Below are 21,902 nucleotides of genomic sequence, written 5' to 3' on the forward strand. Positions count from 1 at the left end.
ATGTTTATTGTGAATCATTGTGTTCTTAACGGAGTAAGATTCTTGAATTTAGAATTTGGTTTTTAAACTATACAAACCATCACACACATATGTAGAACCTACAATAATAGAATTTTTAATAATAATAATAAGCTTAGAGTTTTCAAATTTAACAATAAAACCAAACTTATCAAGTTTTGACATTAAAAGCAAGTTTGACTATAGGATGAAACATAAAATATATCAACCAATTCTAAAATGAATCCTAATTCCAACACAACTATGTAGGTCCCAATATTCTTGACATGCAAACACATCTTATTTTTTGAGAAAATGCTTTTTTCATGCTCTATTGGTTCCATTTTGTTAAGAAATTCCTGTAAAGAGTTAACAATGTGCACCGTAATACCAAAATCAATCCTCCAACTATGCAATTGAACATTAATCAAATTACACACATGAGAAACAAATAACTTATTACCTTTATTTTCAAGTCATTTCTTATGCTTCAAGTAGTCCACCTTCTTATGTCTCTTATTTTTGCAGAAGAAACACTTTATAGAAGAACCTCCTTCATGGAATTTGGCTTTCACTTAAGAGTTTGAACTCTTTTCAGAGGTTTTCTCCTTATTCTTGCTCTTGAAGAAACATTTCTTTTCTCCCGGTCTATATTTTTTCTTATGAGAGGCCATATGTGCACTCGGCATGCTCTCAGCCTTCAATCTTTCTTCCTCTTCAACACACTTGGTCAAAAGGTCATTAAAAGACCACTCATCATTATGTGTGTTGTAGGAGATTTAGAAGGGTCCATATTCAGTACACAATGAGGTCAAAATCCGATGAACCAAGAAAGACTCCAAAATGATGAACTTCATGTCATTCATCTAAGATGAATGTTTCTCATCTCCAAGATGTGTTGTCGGATGTCTCTCACCAAAATATTTCATAAACACCAATTTCGACATCAATGTACTGGCTCTTGTCTAGTTTGCATAGTGTTATCTATTGCTTAGTTCTACAATAGTGCAGGCATAAACTGAAAAATTGAAAATTTAAATCAAAATTGAAATACAAGGGAATACACTCAGCTGCGATTAATGTTTTGATGATCTAGAGCTCAAACTATGTTCTATGATATGTCAGATGTCGTTTGATGTTTAATCAGATAACTAAAGTTCCCTGCTTTCGTTGTGGACTGCGAAATGCTTGTGGAAAGAGTGGAAGGAAAGAAAATGTTGAATGAAATCTCCACAAGTATCTGAAAATAGCTTGCGAAACCAAATCCTCGATCATGAGGCTGATCTTCTTTAATTGGAGCCAAGAACAATTTTGCTTTATTTCTCAAGAAAACTTATCAGATTACATAATGCTCTTATTACAAAAGACGTGATATTTATACCTGTATCTTTGATTTTGTCACCATGATCCGGGCAGCCCGAGCTTCAAAACCTATTGTCAACAACTCTATTACCTCTGTTGAGACCATACTAACTGACATGATCTTAATCTGGTCAACTGCTTGACTAACTGAATTGATTGAATGCCCCTGGTATGCCTCAACTGACCCAATTGTTGTGACCTTGTGCTCAACTGAATCCTACTAAGTCCCTCTGGTGCACACTCAGCTAGACTCTCCAACCTCAAAAGTTGAGTTTTCACTTGGGTCTGCAACAATCCCTCCCTCTTGAAATCTGGGATATTTCTTGCTGATGTTAACATTCCATTCCCGTGTAGTCGTGGCCTCTCCTTCATTGTCTCATTCTATTAAATGTTTCCTTACATGTCAACCACCTCTACGCTCATACAAAGTTTTCAACACTCTAGTAGGCTGCCTTGTAATTATTAACATACTCTCTTCCCTAGCAATTGGTCCATGATAAGCCTTTAATTAGAAAACATGAAAAACTAGATGCACACACTGTGTGGTAATTTCAACTTATAAGTCATTTCTCCAATTCTTGCAATAATTTTATAAGGACCAAAATATCTTGGTGTAAGCTTAGTGATGGGCGTCTTACTCAAAGAGAATTGTCCATATATAAGTTGTTTTAACAAAACCCAATCACCTACTTGAAACTCTCTATCTTTTCTTTGTTATAGATTTGTCTCATTCGAGTTTGGGCGCACTTAATGTTTTTCTTCAAAATTCTTAATAGGATATATCTTTCTCTTAATTGCTTCTCAATTATGAGAGATTTTGTTGATCCTCTTCATAGAAGAGGGATTGAGGAAGTGGATGACCATAAAAAGCCTCATAAGGTGTCATTCGTGTAGAATAATGAAATAAAGTATTATAACACCACTCAACCCAAGGTAGAAACTCAATTCATTTATCTTATTTTTCACTAGTAAAGCATCTCAAGTATGTCTCACGAATTGAGTCTCAATGGCTCCAAGAAATTCTTTCACTGATCTGTAATAAGGGATGGTACCTCAAACGTTTTTAGCTACTCGAAATTACAAAAGTAATAGGCTAAGTCTATTCGAGCACTCTCACTTCTCAGAGGTAGCCTTCTGTTCGGTTGTACTCTGTTTTGTAAGAGCGGGAGGCTCATCAATCTTAAGGGCCAAATCTAGGCTCACATAATCGAGAGTGAATAACACTATTTCTTTCCAATCTAAGGAATTTGATCCATCTAACAAGGGGATGTTACTAGAACCGTCAGTGATGAAGGAACCTGATATAATAAGGAACGAAAGAAAAGACTTTATTAATGCTCAAACGAGACTCATATTGAAAAGGTAAAAATTGAGACTCTTTATTATTTACCTTTTCTGAGACAAACACAATTAGGTTATTATCGTTCCACTTTGGCGGAAACTATAATACTCAGTTGCTTCATCTCCTCAATTCACAAGGAATTAACTTTAATTGGTGAAACTAGCAGATCAGGTTACCATAGTTAATTCAACATTGTACCTTTGGTTATAAACATGCTTCATGAGTTGGTATACACATCTACTATTACACTCTATGTGAATTTGAAACACAATGACCTATCGTTGGGTATAATTGTTGTTTCATAAAGTCATACACAATCATAATATGAAATCTTAATACGGTCCAAAGGATCCTCATTCAACACAACCCAGATCATTTTGGTGATTGCATGAGTCAATCAATCAATATCTTTTACCGAAAACATATTTGTACTATGGAGCATGCCCATGCACACATGTTAATGCATATATATATTCATGATGAAATATGCATTATATCAAAAAAAATATGGGTTCATGCTTCAACTTATATGCATAAACTAATTTTGATGAAAACTCATTAAAAATGTCATGAATTTAGTCATAATTCTTTCTTAAAAACATTATTCATAACTTAAATAATATAAAATACATGTATGCATAAATCATGCTTCCTTAACAATAAAGACTTATAAAGCATAAAAAAATAACAAAAACATACTCATATGGGTAAAACCTAGGGTTCTCAAGCTGGAACGAGATTAAAAGTACTCTAAATCAATTTAAAACGGTCCCAAAATGGTCATCTAAGGGTTTGAACCAGTCCTGAAACTTATGAACCGGTCTAAAACATTAAAAAAGCTCATAAAACCCTAAAACCGAATCAGAAAATCTTTGTTCATTGGTTGATTTATGAAAGCAAGGTCTCTACATCCCAGAACTGGGAACCAGTCAAAAATGACTCTGAATCAGTCCCGAAAAGCATCATATCGGTCACACAACTGGTTTAGGTGTGAATAGTAAAGAGACCCCTTTTCTGATTTGATCTGATCTGATTCGGATCTAGATCCAGTTCCATTGGATCTTGGATTGGATCCCTTGGTTTGGATCCAATTTGGATCCAGACCCATAATGATTGGGTCCCTAGTTGAATCCAATGATCCAAAACTGATCCGGATCCAGATCCAGATCCATAATGATCGGGTCCCAGGTTGGATCCAATGATCTAAACCCAATCTAGATCTGATCCGTAACAGGACCCGGGTCAGATCTAGAAACCATACCCAGATTCGGTTGGATTTGAATATTGACCTGGTTTAACTGGATCACACATAGACCTGGACCAGATGCAGAATCGTTTGGATCCAGATCTCGACCCGGTCTATCTAGATTAGACCTAGACCGAAAATCCATATGGGTCTCGGTCTGATCCAAAGGTTCGAGTCTAACCCAAACCCGATCCATCATGGATTCAGGACTGGTCCGGTCATCGACCTACTATCTGGATCAGATCCAGAACTCAAATGCATCTGGGTCTAATCCAAGGGTTTAGGTCTAACCCAGACCCAAAATCCCAAATGGATCTGGGTCTGGTCTGAACCCTCAGTTCGGGTCTGGTCCAATCTCAGAGATCGAGTTCAGACATCATGTTCGAGTTTGGGCCCAATTCACCTGAACCAAGGCATGTTTATAAGATAACATTGTTCGGTTTCTGAGAAAACTGAATTGATTTTGGTTTCTCAAAAACTGAAATGACACCCGTCGGTGCCCTGATTCTTGTAAAGGAATGTTGTCGCCCTCCCATGTTGCAGAGGACGGCAACTCGCAAGGCAGCTGGTGACGGGGATTGAGTAGGCCTTGTCAACAACGGCGATTGACATCCCTCCCCTGCAACAACAGTCGGATGGCCGCAGGTAAGGGTTTACAATTTTTTTAGTCATTAAGGTTGCTCTCTCTACCGACAGCCAACCAAGGCTACCGGCCTCGATGGTCGGTCGATGGCGACGGCGACCACCATCATTCACTACCGACCCTCTGACGAAAGAGAGGGAAGAAACCCTTGTCGTTTGTAAACGAAAGTCGCCGCCCTCCCCCATTGGAGAGGATGGCACCAGCGAAGCCGCAGACGATGTGAAAACGATACATGAACTAGATTGGAAAAATGATATATATTGGTAGACGCCATAGACGAAGTGACGTGCAAGTGCTCGGCATTCTCCTCAGCCTATTGATGCCCACAATGAACCCAGGTCTTCAAGTCGATGGTGAGTAGGACCCTGAACCCAATGAGAAAAATGAGAACACCCCCTTATCAAGGGGTCATGTCTCAATTTATAGTAGAATTAAAGTGAGGGCTTTACATAGATGGCATTCATATATGAACCCTTCACATGCCATATTGAATGTGTCACGTTGTCGTAACCCCTTCTCCGTTAATTGTTCACTAATCCTTTTATTAGTGTCAAACCTGGTTACAGTTAGGATTAGACCCAAACCAAAATGTTTAACATGGGACTGTAGCGTGATAACCTGATTACCAATCCAAATCAATCAAAAGCACTGCAACGCCAATCCAAGAGCAGAAAGATGGACGTTTTCTGGGTTCACACCCACGTGGTCCAAATGAGTATAAAAGAACAAATGGACTCATGCCATTACGGGTGCAAAGGATCCGGTTGTAGGGAAGCAGAGCTTGCATGACCATAGGGGTCCGCAGCAACCAATGGGAAATCCTGGGGTGGGGCCCATATACAAGAGAATACCACGTGGAGTTCCACAGGCCAGGAGCACACTCGTATAAGATTATGACCAAGTGGTGGAGCTTAGAGCGGGGAAGCACCACCCACCACAAAATGAGTGCAAAGGTAGAAGAACCTATTAGAGGGGAGAATTGCGGTCATCATCACCAGAGTGATGCACTACCTTCGCTTTTCTCATCTCCACATTCCCAACCAGCTACTGAGTAAACCAAGATGCTTGTAGCTTTACCCCTGCAATCAGCGGGCGTCTGGATTCATCGCCGGAAACCGATGAGCCCCCAGCTTTCATCATGTTACACCCAACATCCGTCTTCTTACGCTCTACGTTATCAGAATTCAAACAGAGTAGGTATAGGAAAAAGTGAGAATGGATCGGCTGCGAGGTCCCTGGACCTCTTTCCTGAGAAGTCCACTGCTACATTGGGGTGCTGCCCGCGCCCTCGCCGAATAATTCTTGTCAGGCATGGAGAGAGCCAGGGGAACATTGACGAGAGCGCTTACACGCGGATCGCTGACCCCAAGATCGAGCTGACGGAAAAAGGGTGGAGGGATGCGGAGGAAACAGGGAGGCAAATAAAGGAGATGATTCTGAAGGATGGTTGTGATGATTGGAAGGTTTACTTCTATGTGTCCCCCTACACCAGGACACTTCAGACTCTGAGGGGCTTGGGTAGAGCTTTTGAGAGAGAGAGGATCACAGGTGTGAGGGAGGAGCCTCGTTTGCGAGAGCAAGACTTCGGTTCGCCATTCAACCTTTAGAATGATATTTTTTAGCCTATAGCTGTATAAATTGAAATCAATGGGAAGCAGTTGGTGAATTGGGCAACATCCCTGTGTACCCAATTTGGTCAATGCTTTCTGATTCAAAATGAATCGCATTGGGCAGCTTATGTGTCTAAGATGGATGTCCTTCTCATGGTACTTCGAAAAAAAGCAAAATTTTGTGACTGATCCAGTCCGAATGAATAACCACATATTCAGTATAAATTTAGTTTCATCGAGTTCTATTGTTCTGTTAATTATATGCTAATATTGATTGAATTTTTACGAGATAATTAGTCAATTTATCAGTCCTTTCAAAATTTTAGTTTTCTATTTTTGGTTAAGAAATTTTTTGTAATGGGGTAGGGAATTTCCAGGACAGGGAGAAAATGATTATAGAGAAAGCTAAACGCCTCCAGTATGGCCGTTTCTTCTACCGTTTTCCTTATGGAGAATCTGCTGCAGATGTTTATGATCGGATAACAGGTATTCCTGTACATTCTGCATGTGTTTGCACAAGTTTTCTATGTTCAAATTTGCTCATCAAATTGAAAGTAGTGAAATTGATAATACTGCAGGCTTCAGGGAAACCCTCAGGGCAGATATTGACATTGGTCGATTCCAGCCACCTGGTGAATGGACTCCCAATATGAACCTAATAATAGTTTCTCATGGTCTCGCACTGCGCGTGTTCCTGATGAGGTGGTATAAGTGGACAGTTCAGCAATTTGAGGGCCTCCACAATTTTGGAAATGGGGGAATGATTGTCATGCAAACCGGTTCTGGTGGGAGGTAGTATATATTACTCTCTTCTCAGTGGATAATTTGATAGATCATCTATGTGGTTCCCTGTTTGTAATTCTTGTTCTCTTACCTGATTCAAGATTTTATTTATCTGCTATTTTTCAAACCTTTGGATTATAGAAAGGATTTCTCCTAAAGATTCATCTAGTGCCTATAGAATTTGCTACAACACGGATTCACTTGTTTCAAAGAAATCCTCTGTATCTGCAACAGGTATAGTCTATTAGTCCACCAGAGTGTTGATGAGCTGCGGAAGTTTGGCTTGACAGAGGAAATGCTTCATGATCAGAAATGGTAATGGATCAATCAACTATACTGCTGCCTTGACCACTATATATTATGTAATTACACTCATATCATTAAGTTGATAACATGCTAATAATTTTCTTGTCCATATAATCAGGCAAATGAAGGCAAAGCCGGGTGAATTTAATCATGAGTGGTCAAGCTCGGGGTCATCATTTTTTACACATTTCGTTTAAACGCCTAATACAGCCTATGAACATTCATATTTGAGCAGTATGTGAAGTAAAAGCTGATGCATCAAATCCAGGAACATTGTTTGTGCTTCAACGAGGTATGTTCCTCAATAGCTACACTTGGACCACTTTCACCCTTTCCCTCAGTTCTAAACTGTAAAGAAGTATTTCAAAATTGCATTTCCGGTCTCTTGCACGATATTTCTAATTTCTCGAGACAGATTCCTTTCCATTCACTTTCAATATGTTTGTAGTCATTTCTTGAGACAGACTCCACCGTTTTAACAGTTTGTTATAATAATCTCATAGAAACAACGTGATCTATTGCACAACTCTGTTTGTTCATTTAACATGTTTCTTTAATGTCCATAATCATGCATACAGATTGATCATTGCATGTCTGATTCAATGACTCCCAGGGAGTCTTGTTAGCCTCACCAACCAACTTGTTCACTACCCTGTTATAACGTATACGTACTGAAGCCGTGAAAGTTAAAAGGATACAGAAAATTTTAAAGTTTAAAAGTTGAATCTTATATTGTCTGGTGACCTGAAATTCTGTAGCCCGTTTTCCATGTAATAGCCATTATGAGAAATCACATGGTTTTAATGTACTGATGATATGTCCTTTATTGTCAACAACGCTAATTATTTATGATCTGATTTTTCAAAAGTTAATCCCAGCTAAACCAGCCTGCAACTTAAAAGATTCACCCCTTTTGGTGGATGATGAAGCAAAAAGAAAACATCCCTATGGTCCACACTTAACATCCATATCATGCCAACAAATTAGGGTCCAGCTTATACAAAATGTCTTTAATGCAACTTACATGACCCTCCAGTTTCAACTGATTAATCAGCATTTAGATTTTGTTTGTGGGCATTCTCCAGCAATAAGGTGGTCGAGAAATTCACAGTGGTGCCAAGCCATTGATACTGTTAACCAGATACATGAAACTGAAGACAAAATAAAGGGTTCAGTGGGTTGCATTGCTTAATTGCCTTGCTTTTGCTTTCTTCAGTTATCAAAAAATTTACTAAATACATAGAGGACTCAAGATAGGTGGTCACAGAGAACCGTGTCCTTCGGTTTGGAATGCAGGAGAGGTCTAGACAAACACAACTGCAAGTTGGCTTCCGCAAATTCCCTCGCCCCGTTATAATGTAATACAAAATATCTCTCTCTCTCTCTCTCTCTCTCTCTCTTACCCATGAAAGTATTAGCTAGAGTACTGGCAAAGATGAGGAGCAAAGCTGGTAAAAGAATTCGACGGCACCATGGCAGATAGCAATCATTATGTTCCATCCTAATTGGTAGTAACAAGATGACCAGGAGAGAAAATCTATAGAGGATCAAACTAATGCATTGCAATCCAAATTGTACTACAGGCACATGAAAGGATATGTTGGGTCCATAGTGACAAATATCGCCAGATTTATGAAAATATCGTGAGAAATTACCTGAAAGTTAAAACCGGCAATTTCTGGTGATATTTTCAAAATATCATGATTTTTGGCAAAAAATAAATATCATGATTTAAACACGATGTTTACCTTTTAAACGGCTATTTATCATGAAAAAATCATGTGGTTTTTGTTTTTAAATAATTTTTATTTATATTTTCTTATAAAATTTTATTTTTATATTATTTATTTATTTTTCCAAGATTTTGGCAAAAAAATCAAAATCTCATAAGTTTTTGACTGTCTGAAAAAAAACACTTTAAACTTTTCACTATGGTTGTGTCCTTCCTGTGCCCTGTTACCCAGTTTGTGCAGAACACGGATCCCATCATTTGAAATAGGATGGGTTTCATCATACATTCAATCCTAGCCATCTAGCCATTGATTGGATGGCTAAGATTGAATGAATGATGGAACCCATCCTATTTCAAACGATGGGATCCGTCTCAGTTTGTGCATGGTAATTGCACTATTTGCTTCAAATATACCAATTATTGTTAGCTCCTACGTGGATCTTGCAAAAAGACGTTATATCCTGGCTGTACCAGTAAAAGGAGATAAACTTGGATACTGCATGCTTTGCAGCAACCTGGTTTTATCTCATTCTTTGTGATGAACTGCCGTTGGTTGATATATGTCATAAACCTTGTCAAAGCAAAGACACCGTCAATGGTAACAATGCAATTACATGATATATCTTTGTTTGGGCTTTGCCTTCCATGCTGCAAGTAGTGTTGATAATTTACTCAGTGAGCATGTCTATTGAGCTTAAACCACTTGAAGGCATGCATTGGACACACTATCTTTAAAGGTATAGTTGTCTCACTTAAAAACAAGTTATTGGTGCAATGGGTACTCGTGCAACTTTGCTCTCAAGATGCAATTGAGCTTTCACCTACTCGCAAAGACCCAACAACACCATACACCAAGTAAGACCAAACAACTTGTTACATACCACCTTGAATAGCCTATGGTTCTACCAAGACTTGATACACCCTTGTCTTAACTAGGTAGACTTCTTGACTAAGTCAAGACTGAGGCTGCTAGAGAGAGGGAGAACACTAGGAAGGAAGAGAGCAATAGAGATAATGGGAGAGAGTTGGGGTGTATATATAACAGCCAGCCCACTGGCTAGCCATAAAAGACCCAACAACAAGAAATAAATAACCTTAAAGAGGGTCCAATAGTTACAAACTGAATGCAATTAATAGACAGAAAGGATAGTCAAAGGGTAAAAAATGACCCAACTAGGTCCAAAGTAGTCTAAAATAAGGCACTGGTCTAAAAGTCAACAGGGTTAAACGGTCTAAAATCAATGAGGAGGTTGCAGGATCATTTGACTATAAATGGTGACATCAAAAGGCATTAAGATGGTCTAGGTCATGGTTAAAGATGACTCCAATGGTTGGGTTGACTAAGTCTAGGTAAAAAAATGAACAGTCTAAGTCCATTAAATATGTTAGTCAAAATCTTTGGGATAAAACCATCTCAAAAGCCAAAAAGAATAGTCAAACTTTAGTCAAGACCAAAGGAAAGTATGACAACTCATAACATGAAGTTTTACTTTTGAAAATTTAACATCAATTGTAATAACTGATGAGAAAGGATATAAAGCGAACGTGCTGCACGACATTCATGGAGAGTATTATGCTGCTTGAAGATCTTTCTAAGCTTGTACCTGAAGTTTCTTTAAGTTTTTGTGTATTCTTTCAACACTCATTCTTATCATCTCAAGAATGTTAAACTTTTCTTATAATAATAATATATTTATTTTACCTACAACTATATATACTATATATAGTTATTAAAATTAAAAATATATATATACTATATATAAAAAAAATATACATACTAGCAGTAAAATTTAAGCATCATTCTCGTAAGAATCTAGTAATACATGTCAGGAAAAAATTATAAAGGTGTGTAGTTAAGATCTAGTGTGATTTCCTATAAAGATTCTTAGCATTTGTGTCTCTCATCCTATGGGTTGGCCATATATATTAATGCCAACATTATGCTAATATTCCTACATCGATGTTTCTGATGATACATATCCAAAAAGCATATCTTGAAATTTTAACAATAAGTTAACATTTATGACAAAATAAACATTTAAAATAAGCATGCATTCAATAATATATTATATAAATATCGATATCACAATAAAGCACAAATTAACATATCACTAAATAAATGAAAACCTATAATTATCATGTAGACATTCTTCTATGAGTGTGTCAATTGGGCTTTCAATGTTTGTTCTAAAAAAACTTGTCTTTACGTAATCTATACTAACATCGTCATTACACTTTGGACAACTTTAATATCATGTGATTTTTAGCCCAATATGGTTCTAGCTCATCGTCATTCATGTCATACAATTTACCTACCTATTTGTTACACATATAAAATAATTTCCTAATGTTTTGTTCTAATAACAACTTGTCAATCTATAATAGTAGGATTTTGCACATAAAAAACTTGTTATACATGCGAAGCAAACACATAAAGTTTGTCCTTCATGCAACAAAAGTTCAGGTTGATAAGTGTTAAATTAATTGCAAACACATGAATTCAAATGCAAAGCCCTTCAATTGTAAGTTATACATGATATGCAACCCTCTAAAATCTGACACATATCAGAAAAATAAATAAATTTATCATGTATTCACTAAATAAATTTCTAAATTGATAATTAAAATACAAAACCATAAAATCTAAACTATCGATAAAAAAATCAGATTTAGCATGCATTCATTAAATCAATTTTTAAATTAGCAATTTAAATACAAAACCCCTAAAATCTAAAGTATACATGAAAAAAACTGGATTTATAGCATGCATTCACTAAATAAATTACAAACTTAGCAATTAAAATACAAAACTCATAAAATCTAACTCATACTTAATTTAGCATGTGTTTACTCAATAAATTATAAAAACTAGCAATTAAAATATAAAACACTTAAAATCTAAATTATACTTAAAAAAAAAACAGATTTAGAATGTATTTACTAAATAAATTTCTATAGCAATTAAAATAAAAAACCCCTAAAATCTAAAGCATACACAAAAAAAAAATCAGACCTAGTATTCATTTACTAAAGAAATTAAAAAAATAGCAATTAAAATATGAAACACGTACAATCTAAATAATACTTGAAAATAAATTTGTGATAATCTTGCATTCCCTAAATAAATTTATAAATTAACAATTAAAATACAAAACCCCTAAAATTTAAATCATACTTGAAAAAAATAGATTAAACATGCATTCATTAAATAAATTTCTAATATAGTAATTAAAATACAAAACCCCTAAAATCTAAATCATACTTAAAAAAAATCAAATTTAGCATGCATTCACTAAATAAATTATAAAATTAGTAATTAAAATAAAAAACCTTTAAAATCTAAATCATATTTAAAAAAAAATCAGACTTAGCATGCATTCATTAAATAAATTTCTAAATTAGTAATTAAAATATAAAACACCTAAAATCTAAGGCATACATAAGAAAAAAACTTAGATTTAGCATGCATTCACTAAATAAATTATAAAATTATCAATTAAAATTTAAACCCCTATAATCTAAATAATATTTAAAAATAAAATTGAGTTAAATATGTATTCATTAAATAAAATTTTAATTTAACAAAAAAATATAAAACCCTTAAAATTTAATTCATACTTGAAAAAAATCAAATTAAGCATGCATTCATTAAATAAATTTATAAAATAGAAATTAAAATACAAAACTCTAAAATTTAAATCATACTTGAAAAAAAATCAGATTTAGCATGAATTCACTAAATAAATTATAAAATTATCAATTAAAATACAAAATTCTTAAAATCTAAATCATACTTAAAAAAAAATCTAATTAAGTATGTATTCACTAAATTAAATTTTAAATTATTAGTTAAAATATAAAACCCTTAAAATTTAAATCATACTTAAAAGAAAATTGGATTAAGCATGCATTCATTAAAGAAATTTATAAATTAGTAATTAAAATATAAAACCCCTGAAATCTAAATCATAATTGAAAAAATAAATAAATTTAGCATGCTTTCACTAAATAAATTATAAAATTAATAATTAAAATGTAAAACCCCTAAAATCTAAAACATACTGAAAAAATATTGAATTAAGCCTGCATTTACTAAATAAAATTTTAAATTAACAATTAAAATACAAAAATCCTAAAATTAAAAAATACAAAAAAAACATGCCTTCGAACGGTGGTCACAAGCGGTAGGGTGGAGTGTTGTCCCGATGGTGGCAAGCAGTAGGAGAGACAGAGAGATATATAGAGAGAGAGAACACCAACTGACAGTGGTAGTCAATGAAACATAGAGAGGGAGAGAGAGGAGTGAATGAGAGAGGGAGAGAGAGAGAGAAGGAGAGAGATGAGTGGTCGATGGTAGCCACACCAGCGGAGGTGGCCGATGGTCACCGCATCGATGGTAGTGGCCCATTTTTACAAAAAGAGAGGAGAGAGAGGGAGTGGCCGTAGAGGTGGCCATTTTTCACAAAGAGAGGAAAAGAGTCCCGTGCAAAGTTTCTAGGTTTGATAGTTTTTTTGTTAAACCGTGTGTTTTTACTTGTGCACATTTTTTGTGCACAAAAGAAAACTCCTTTTTATTGGCGCAACTGTTGGTTGTGCTAGAAAATGTTAGGAAAAATTTAGTATACTTGCGGGGAAGAGATGAGTCCCATTTTCACTGTCTCTAAGGTGAATAGCGCCAGTAAAATTATATTTTTTTACTGGTGGACATTCATTAAATCGGATTTAGCCACGCTAGCACGTTTTGGATCCATTCATCCTATGGACGAAGGGCATCAGGGGTTATCATCAGAGGTCTCTCTGACTTGATCTGCACGCTTTCTCATTTAGTATATATATATATATATATATATATATACACACAAGGCAATGATATTCATACCGAACTCCAAGTACAAATTAATAATGTATCAATTGTTACATCTAAAGCGACACCTGCAAATATATATTAAAGACGGCTAAGCAAGCGATAAGCAACTTGCAATTTGTGGTTATTTTATTTACTTGGGGATAGGATCTTGCTCTGTAAATGCATCAACCATAAAGTTATTAATTTTCACTGTAAGCTAAACTAAGTCTATTATTTTCTGTTTACAATATTCAAACCCAAAAATCATTTCTAAAAGCACTTCGTACCATACAAGTATTCGTGTTTTTCCCCTAAATTTACTATTTTTGTATAGATTTTGATTCAAAAAAAAAAAAAAACAGTATATATATATTAAAATTCTTTAGAATGAACTCATCGACAATGCAATGATATTTTTCTAAAATATACTTTTTTGGTTTTCTTTTGACACTTTCTGAGATTCTTTCAAGGGAAACACAAATCCTATTCTCGACGATATTATCATGAGATCGATGCTTGTGATTATGCCTATGACTGACAAAAATCAAAATTATTTTCGTATTCCATAAAGATAATAAATTCTATAAGTCAATGAAATTGAAAAGCAACTAATTGATGATAATGGGTATAAAAAAAATGCCATAAAAGTGCAAGTAACATTGACCATATAGTAAAAGGAGCTTGTTTACATGAGTCGGTCACCTCCCCCAAACACTTTACATTTTTTCATTCTACACAAACTAGCGAAAATATTTCATTTGGAAAAGTTTTCATATCAAAATTTCTAATAGGCAAAATTTTCTTTTCTTTTGAGAATTTCTTTTGCCTTCAAACGTGCCATAAGGGTGAAGGGTGAAAGAAAAGCTAAAGAAAGAAGGGCCGCTTAACTCTGTGAGCCGAAAATAGATCTGTTTGGTTGGACCTTTGATCCAAATCCTACAATTTATTTCCAGATATATATGGATTCATAAAATAAGATCTGCAAATGTATTTGGATTGGATTCAAATTTACATATCCAGATTATTTTTTGATATGGATCAGATTCACGTCAATGTCTTATGTTGGATCTATACTTAGATTTGGATCTAATTCTAACAATTCAAACTTTTTACATGTGAAAACCTTGATTCTGGTTATTTTTACCAGATCCAGTATTACCACATGTTTTGGATCTGGATTCGGATTCGTATCTACTATAACAAGTTAGATTTGGATATGGATCAGGCATGATCCAGTTTATATCCAATCTCTTCGCTCCCATGGTTGAAGGACAACTCGTGAGTTGGGTAGGCACGATAACTTAAGGACAACAAGAAGTTGTTGGCTCCATTTCAATCATGATTGAGCATATTTGAACATGTAGAATGATCAAACAAACAAAGTACCCAAATAGGCCATTCATGACTGCATATCTGAAACAGTCCACAAGAAATAGATGGCCCATATCCAACCGTCCTGAATGATGCTGCAGTCGGGCTATTATAATTGATTGCAGCATCCCATGTTCCAGGACAAAAAAAAGTGTCAGCCCCAAGGAACTTTCATTTTTCTGTTTTTCTCTTTACCTAAAAATACAAAAGAGAAAAAGTGACAGCCAAAGTGGTAAACTATGAAATGAACACCATTAATTCTGATAGTAAAAAAGTAAAGTGGTAATTTTTTTTATGACTCAAGACAATCATATCGTTCAATGTTTTCTTTTTCCTTTTTCTTTTTTTTTCGACAGAGAAGGCTGGGTTTAGGCAGAACCCCTAGCAGTTTTACAACAACACCATTGGGATTCGAACTTGCAATGTCGTAACACAAGGTGACGTGCACTAGCTGCTCCTACCAGACAAGCGCAGTCCCCGTTGGTTAAGCCTTATGAAAACTTAACTGTAATCGGATCTAAGAGGTGATTTCTTTAAAAAAAAAACATGTAGATCACGTTTATAGTGTTAGTTTCATGAAAACCCTATATACTACCAAACTAGGAATGATTCTTTAGTAAGGAGACGTGTTGTAGCCTAGGTCTCTTAAAGGCCGATGTGGTTCAGAATCGAATGGATTTGGACACATGCAAACTGGGTCAGTAAGAGCTAGATCCATATGAATCCTGGTATATATATATATATGAGAACTAATGTGTGAACCACGATTTTCATGGATTATTTGTTCTTTTCTCTTGAACCTAACCCTACAGATGTGATGTACATGCTTGGTTTTATAATAACCCGCTATTGAATCATCCAATTTTGATGCATAAACCAGATTATTTTAAGACTTTAAAATCAATAGCTCATAATCTTCACAAATATTCAAGCATTAAAACACTACAAGAAAATTGTTAATTAGCGACGGATTTTTTCCGTCGCTAATTAACGACAGATTAGCTAGAGATAGAATCTGTCGCTAATTCGCGACGGATTAGCGAGGAAACAACTTTTATCGCTAATATGTCGCTACTTAGCGACGGATTAACGACTGCATTTTTTGTCGCTACTTTTTATTACAAGAACACCATTTTAGCGATGGATTTAGAGAGGGAACTCTGTCGTCGCTAATCTGTCGCTAATTAGCGACGGCGTAGCGACAGAATATATTCCGTCGCTTTTTTGGTATTTTGGTTTAGGGACGGAAACATTCCGTCGCTAAGCCGTCGCTAAATGTCGCGTAAATCCCAAATCCCATCCCTCTTTCTCTTTTCCCCGTTTCGCTGTATTGCTCCCTCCCGCCGCCCGTCTGCTCTCGCCACCGTCCGGCCGCCGCCGCTCCCCGTCCACCGCTCGCCAGCCGGCGCTCGCCAGCTACCGCTCCCCGTCAACCTCCCGCCACCGCCCGGCGACGCGCAGGTAATCACTTGCATCTTCTTCTTCTTCTTCTTCTTCACGCTGTACGCCCCTTCCCTGTCGGAAACGCAGGGGGTTTAACCCCCTGCCGTGCTTTCCGGCAGGGGGGGTCGACCCCCTGCGTTTCCGGCAGGGGGGGTCGACCCCCTACGTTTCCGGCAGGGGACCCCTGCCGGAAAGGCAGGGGGTCCCTGCCGGAAAGGCAGGGGGTTTAACCCCCTGCCGTGCTTTCCGGCATGGGGGGTTGACCCCCTGCCGGAAAGGCATGGGGGGTACCCTTCTTGCCGGAAACGCAGGGGGTTAAACCCCCTGCCTTTCCGGCATGGAAGGGGGTTAAACCCCCTGCCGTAAAGGCACGGGGGGTTGACCCCCTGCCGTGCTTTCCGGCAGGGGGTTAAACCCCCTGCCTTTCCGGCAAGGGGTCGACCCCCCGTGCCTTTACGGCAGGGGGTTTAACCCCCTTCCCTGCCGGAAACGCATGGGGTTTAACCCCCTACGTTTCCGGTAGGGGGGGTCGACCCCCTGCCGTGCCGTTGCCGTAAAGGGATGACGGCACGACAGGGGGTTTAAACCCCCCTGCCTTTCCGGCAGGGGGTCGACCCCCCATGCCTTTACGGCAGGGGGTTTAACCCCCTGCCTTTACGGCACGGCAGGGGGTTTAACCCCCTGCGTTTCCGGCAGGGGGGGTCGACCCCCTGCCTGAAACGCAGGTGGTTTAACCCCTGCGTTTCCAGCAAGGGTTAAACCCCCTGCCATAAAGGCGGGGGGTTTAACCCTCTTCCGTGCCGGAAACGCAGGGGTTTAACCCTTGCATTTCTGGTAGGGGGTTAACCCCATGCCGGAACAGGCAGGGGGTTAACCCCATGACAGAACAGGCAGGGGAGTCGACCCTCTACCGGAACAGCAGGGGAGTCGACCCCTTGCCGGAACAACTGCCTTTTTTTTTGTGGCGAGTTTTTTTTAAAACTGCATTTTTTTGTGCAGATTTTTCAACGGAACCAACTCGTGCTCGGCCACCTGTGGTAAGTAAATGACAAAAACAATGCAAATCAGGTAAATACCCGTGGTGAGTAAGTGATGCAAACGTATCACATGTTATTTAATTTATTGAATGCAACACTTTATTGTTCACACACTCACTTAGTTGTTGATATCTAGGACTGCTTTGTTGGAGTTCGGAGATCATGCTGAGCATGATTTTAATGTAGGAATATGGAAGTGTTCTTATTTTTGGAGTACGGAGTCCATGCTAAGCATGGTAGTAGTTAGTGAGATATTGAACTGTGTTTGCTGCAGGTACATGTTTGCCATTTGTTTGATATGAATGATTATGATGTATTGCAATGTTTGATGTAATTGTATCCATGCTTGCATGTAGTTACTTTCAATTTGATTTTGACTTCCATGTGAAATTTTATAATAAAAGCATGCTTGAAATGATTGTATCCTGTCATTAATAGTTTGCACATGAAAATATTAAGTTATCAATGCATGCATCAAAATTCTTGTTATTGTTTGACATAGTATATTGCATGATAAATTTGATATTTTCTTCATCGTAGCATTCTGATTGTTTTTTTCTTAATTCGTTAGGATACTATTCGTAACATCATATGACAGAATGACTGCAAACCGTGAATGGATGTACCGTAGGATAGTGGACAATGAGTTATCGCATGAATATATGGATGGTGTTGACAGTTTTATTGAATTTGCAACGGCGAGTGTCAGTACAGTAGATCCAACAGGTCGGATTAGGTGTCCCTGCAAGATTTGTAAGAATAATCGATTTGTATAACCTCATGGCGTTAAACATCACCTATACAGGAAGGGTTTTGTGAGTGATTATCAGAACTGGACGTTTCATGGAGAAGAATTTAGAAACGATTTTGATGCACGGGTGAATGTGGTGCACGATAATCCATATACGAATTTGATATTTGATGCTGCAGGAACAGAACTGGGTTCTGCTGTGAGTTCTAGTGATGTAAGAACTGCCGTAGATGAAGAATCACCAAACGATGCAGCTAGTAGATTTTATGATTTACTTAAAGATGCTGATGAGCCACTTTGGAACGGTTGTGAGAGTCACACTATCTTGTCTGCAGTTCTTCAACTAATGAATTTGAAGTCCGAGTATAATTTGAGTCAATCATGTTTTGACCGTTTGTGCATGATTGTGAAGAGAATGTTGCCTAAAGATGAGAAATTGCCACAAAATTTCTATCGTGCGAAAGTTATGGTCAACGTTCTAGGTATGAGTTACAAAAAGATTGATGCTTGTCCAAATCACTGCATGTTGTATTTCAAGGAGCAGGAAAATGACATATCATGCCCGTCATGTGGGCATCCTCGGTTCAAGCCAAAGACAAGAGGCAATGGTAGCACGAGATTAAAGGAAGTTTCATACAAGTCGCTCCGCTACTTTCCTATCACTCCTAGATTGCAGCGATTGTATATGTCTTCAAAGACAGCTAAACACATGAGATGGCATGCAAATAAAGTTCGACACGATGAAAACAAGATCACGCATCCTGTTGACGCTGAAGCTTGGAAGCACTTTGATCGTACTCATCAGAACTTCGCAATGGAAGTGCGAAATGTTAGACTCGGTCTATGTACAGATGGATTTAATCCATTTGGGGGTAGATCAACTCCATACTCATGCTGGCCAGTATTTGTAACTCCATACAACCTTCCACCAAGCTTGTGTATGAAACGTCCAAATCTTTTCTTGTCTCTGTTGATCCCTGGTCCGACCTCACCTGGCCAAAATCTTGATGTATATCTAAGGCCATTGATTGATGAATTAAAAGTACTGTGGGATGACGGTGTTACCACGTATGATGCCCACAAAAAACAAAATTTCAACATGAAGGCCGCTCTTTTATGGACAATCAGTGACTTCCCTGCATATGGTATGTTACCTGGTTGGAGCACACATGGGAGGTTGGCTTGTCTGTACTGCATGGAGGATTCCAAAGCTTTTAGATTGAGGCATGGAAGGAAGCCTTGCTGGTTTGATTGTCATCGTCGATTTCTACCCAGCGATCATCCGTTCCGACGTCAAAAGAATGCATTTAAAGCAGGCACAACTGAAACGGAAGGTCCATCCTCAAGATTGTCTGACATAGAGATTCTAAGAAGATTGCGATACTTTCCAGATGTATTAACAGATGCCCGCAGTCCTACACCCTTCCGTGGATTTGGGAAGGATCACAATTGGACGAAAAAATCTATTTTTTGGGAACTACCGTATTGGCCGACCCTATTGATACAACATAATTTGGATATGATGCATGTAGAGAAAAATGTGTTTGATAATGTGTTCAATACAGTAATGAATATTAAAGGAAAAACGAAGGATAATCTAAAGGCCCGTATGGATTTAAAATTAATATGTAAAAGACCAGAATTGGAACTCAAAGAGTATAATGGCAAAGTACTGAAACCAAAGGCGAAGTACGTTCTCGGACCTGATCAAATAAAGCATGTATGTCAATGGTTGAGACAACTGAGATTTCCAGATGGATATGTCTCTAACATTGCTCGGGCTGTGAAGATTGACGATGGACAGTTATATGGGTTGAAGAGCCATGATTGTCATATCTTTATGCAACGATTGATACCCCTAGCATTCCATGATATGTTAGACAAACCTATATGGGGGGTATTGTCTGAGTTGAGCGGATTTTTCAGAACATTGTGCGCACGGGAGGTCGTTGTATCAGATGTAAAGAATCTCGAGGACTCTGTCATCACCACTGTTTGTCTGTTAGAAAAGATATTTCCGCCAGCATTTTTCGATGTTATGGAACATTTGATCATACATCTGCCATATGAACTAAGGGTTGGTGGCCCTGTGCAATATTGATGGATGTACCCATTTGAAATGTATATATTTTTTTATATTTGTCTCTTTAGTGACAGATATTTAAAATTTGAAATGTATATTCTTGTCAGATGCATGTTCGACCTAAAAAAAAAAGGTTCGTAATAAAGCAAGAGTAGAAGGCTCTATTTGTGAGGCGTACACTTTAGAAGAGATTTCAAGTTTCTCATCTATGTACTTCGAACCTCATATTCCAACACGTTACACATGCCTGCCCCGTAACGATGATGGAGAACAAGTAACTGTAGCTGACAAGCTGTCGATATTTTAACCACTTGGGCATGCATTTGGTAGTTGCCGATCAAGGCTATTGACAGATCGAGAGCAAGATGCAACACACATCTATATTCTTTTTAATTGCTCAGCGATCGACCCATACATCGAGTAAGTATATGTATATGCAACTCAATTATAAATCATTTTATGTTCTATATGTGGATACATGGCTCGGTAATATAAGTATTTGTGGTTTGCAGATGATTTGATCTGGAGTTGCAAAATGAAGTTTCACATCTCACTGATGCAGAAGTACAAAAAGAACGTGAAACTAAGTTTGTGGAGTGGTTGAAACAGTTGGTAAAGAAGCTAACATAAATTTTGTACTTATAAACAACACTAAGTTACTTAATTGATCGTGATCACAATCATTGTTTATGTTTGTGCGTAGGTTCACAATGGTGATGTTAAAGATCAAGGAATATGTGATTTAGAAAATGGTCCGACCAAAGTTGTGCAATGCTACAACGAGTATATCGTAAATGGTTATCGATTCCATACAAAAGACTACGGTATAAACAAATCAACGATAAATAGTGGCGTGTGTGTCAAGGGTAGCAGCTACGGTGAAAATGAACATGATTACTACGGTGTTATAGAGGAAATAATGGAGTTGACTTACTTAGGCATGAATAACAGGGTTACGATATTCAAGTGTCATTGGTTTGATCCAACTGCAACAAGACTCGACAAAGCTTCAGGCATTGTGGAGGTGAATCATAAATCCAGGTTTGGAACATATGAACCATTCATATTAGCCTCGCAAGCTCAACAAGTTTATTATACTTCATATCCGAGTATAAAAAAGTCAGATAGAAATGAATGGTGGGCAGTTTGCAAGGTGAAATCCAAACTATACCCCGAGTATGATCAGTTACAGGAAGATGAGTTAGCTGAAAACAGTGATTACTATCAATCAGATGATGTCTATGACTTCGCTTATGGTCACGATACTGCGCATGATATGCATGTCATATCTCCATTGGCCGATGAAACATTCATAGAGGAATGTGATCCAAATGATGTACCAAGTGGATG

The 21,902-nt window shown here is 37.4% G+C and overlaps 1 protein-coding gene across 1 annotated transcript; it reads left to right on the plus strand.

The window, feature by feature from the left end:
* Window positions 1-5,508: 5,508 nt before the first annotated feature.
* Window positions 5,509-7,819, plus strand: LOC149842576 (phosphoglycerate mutase-like protein AT74H). The gene is made up of 5 exons (XM_089999297.1): window positions 5,509-6,177; window positions 6,567-6,686; window positions 6,779-6,992; window positions 7,218-7,298; window positions 7,408-7,819. Exons 1-5 carry the CDS (start codon window positions 5,652-5,654, stop codon window positions 7,484-7,486), a joined length of 1,020 nt encoding a protein of 339 aa, XP_089855423.1. The 5' UTR covers window positions 5,509-5,651; the 3' UTR covers window positions 7,487-7,819.
* The last annotated feature ends 14,083 nt before the right edge of the window (window positions 7,820-21,902 follow it).

Source organism: Nuphar pumila, chromosome 3 (genome assembly GCF_984573655.1).
Source record: "Nuphar pumila chromosome 3, dmNupPumi1.hap1.1, whole genome shotgun sequence".
In the NCBI taxonomy this organism is placed as follows: Eukaryota; Viridiplantae; Streptophyta; class Magnoliopsida; order Nymphaeales; family Nymphaeaceae; genus Nuphar; species Nuphar pumila.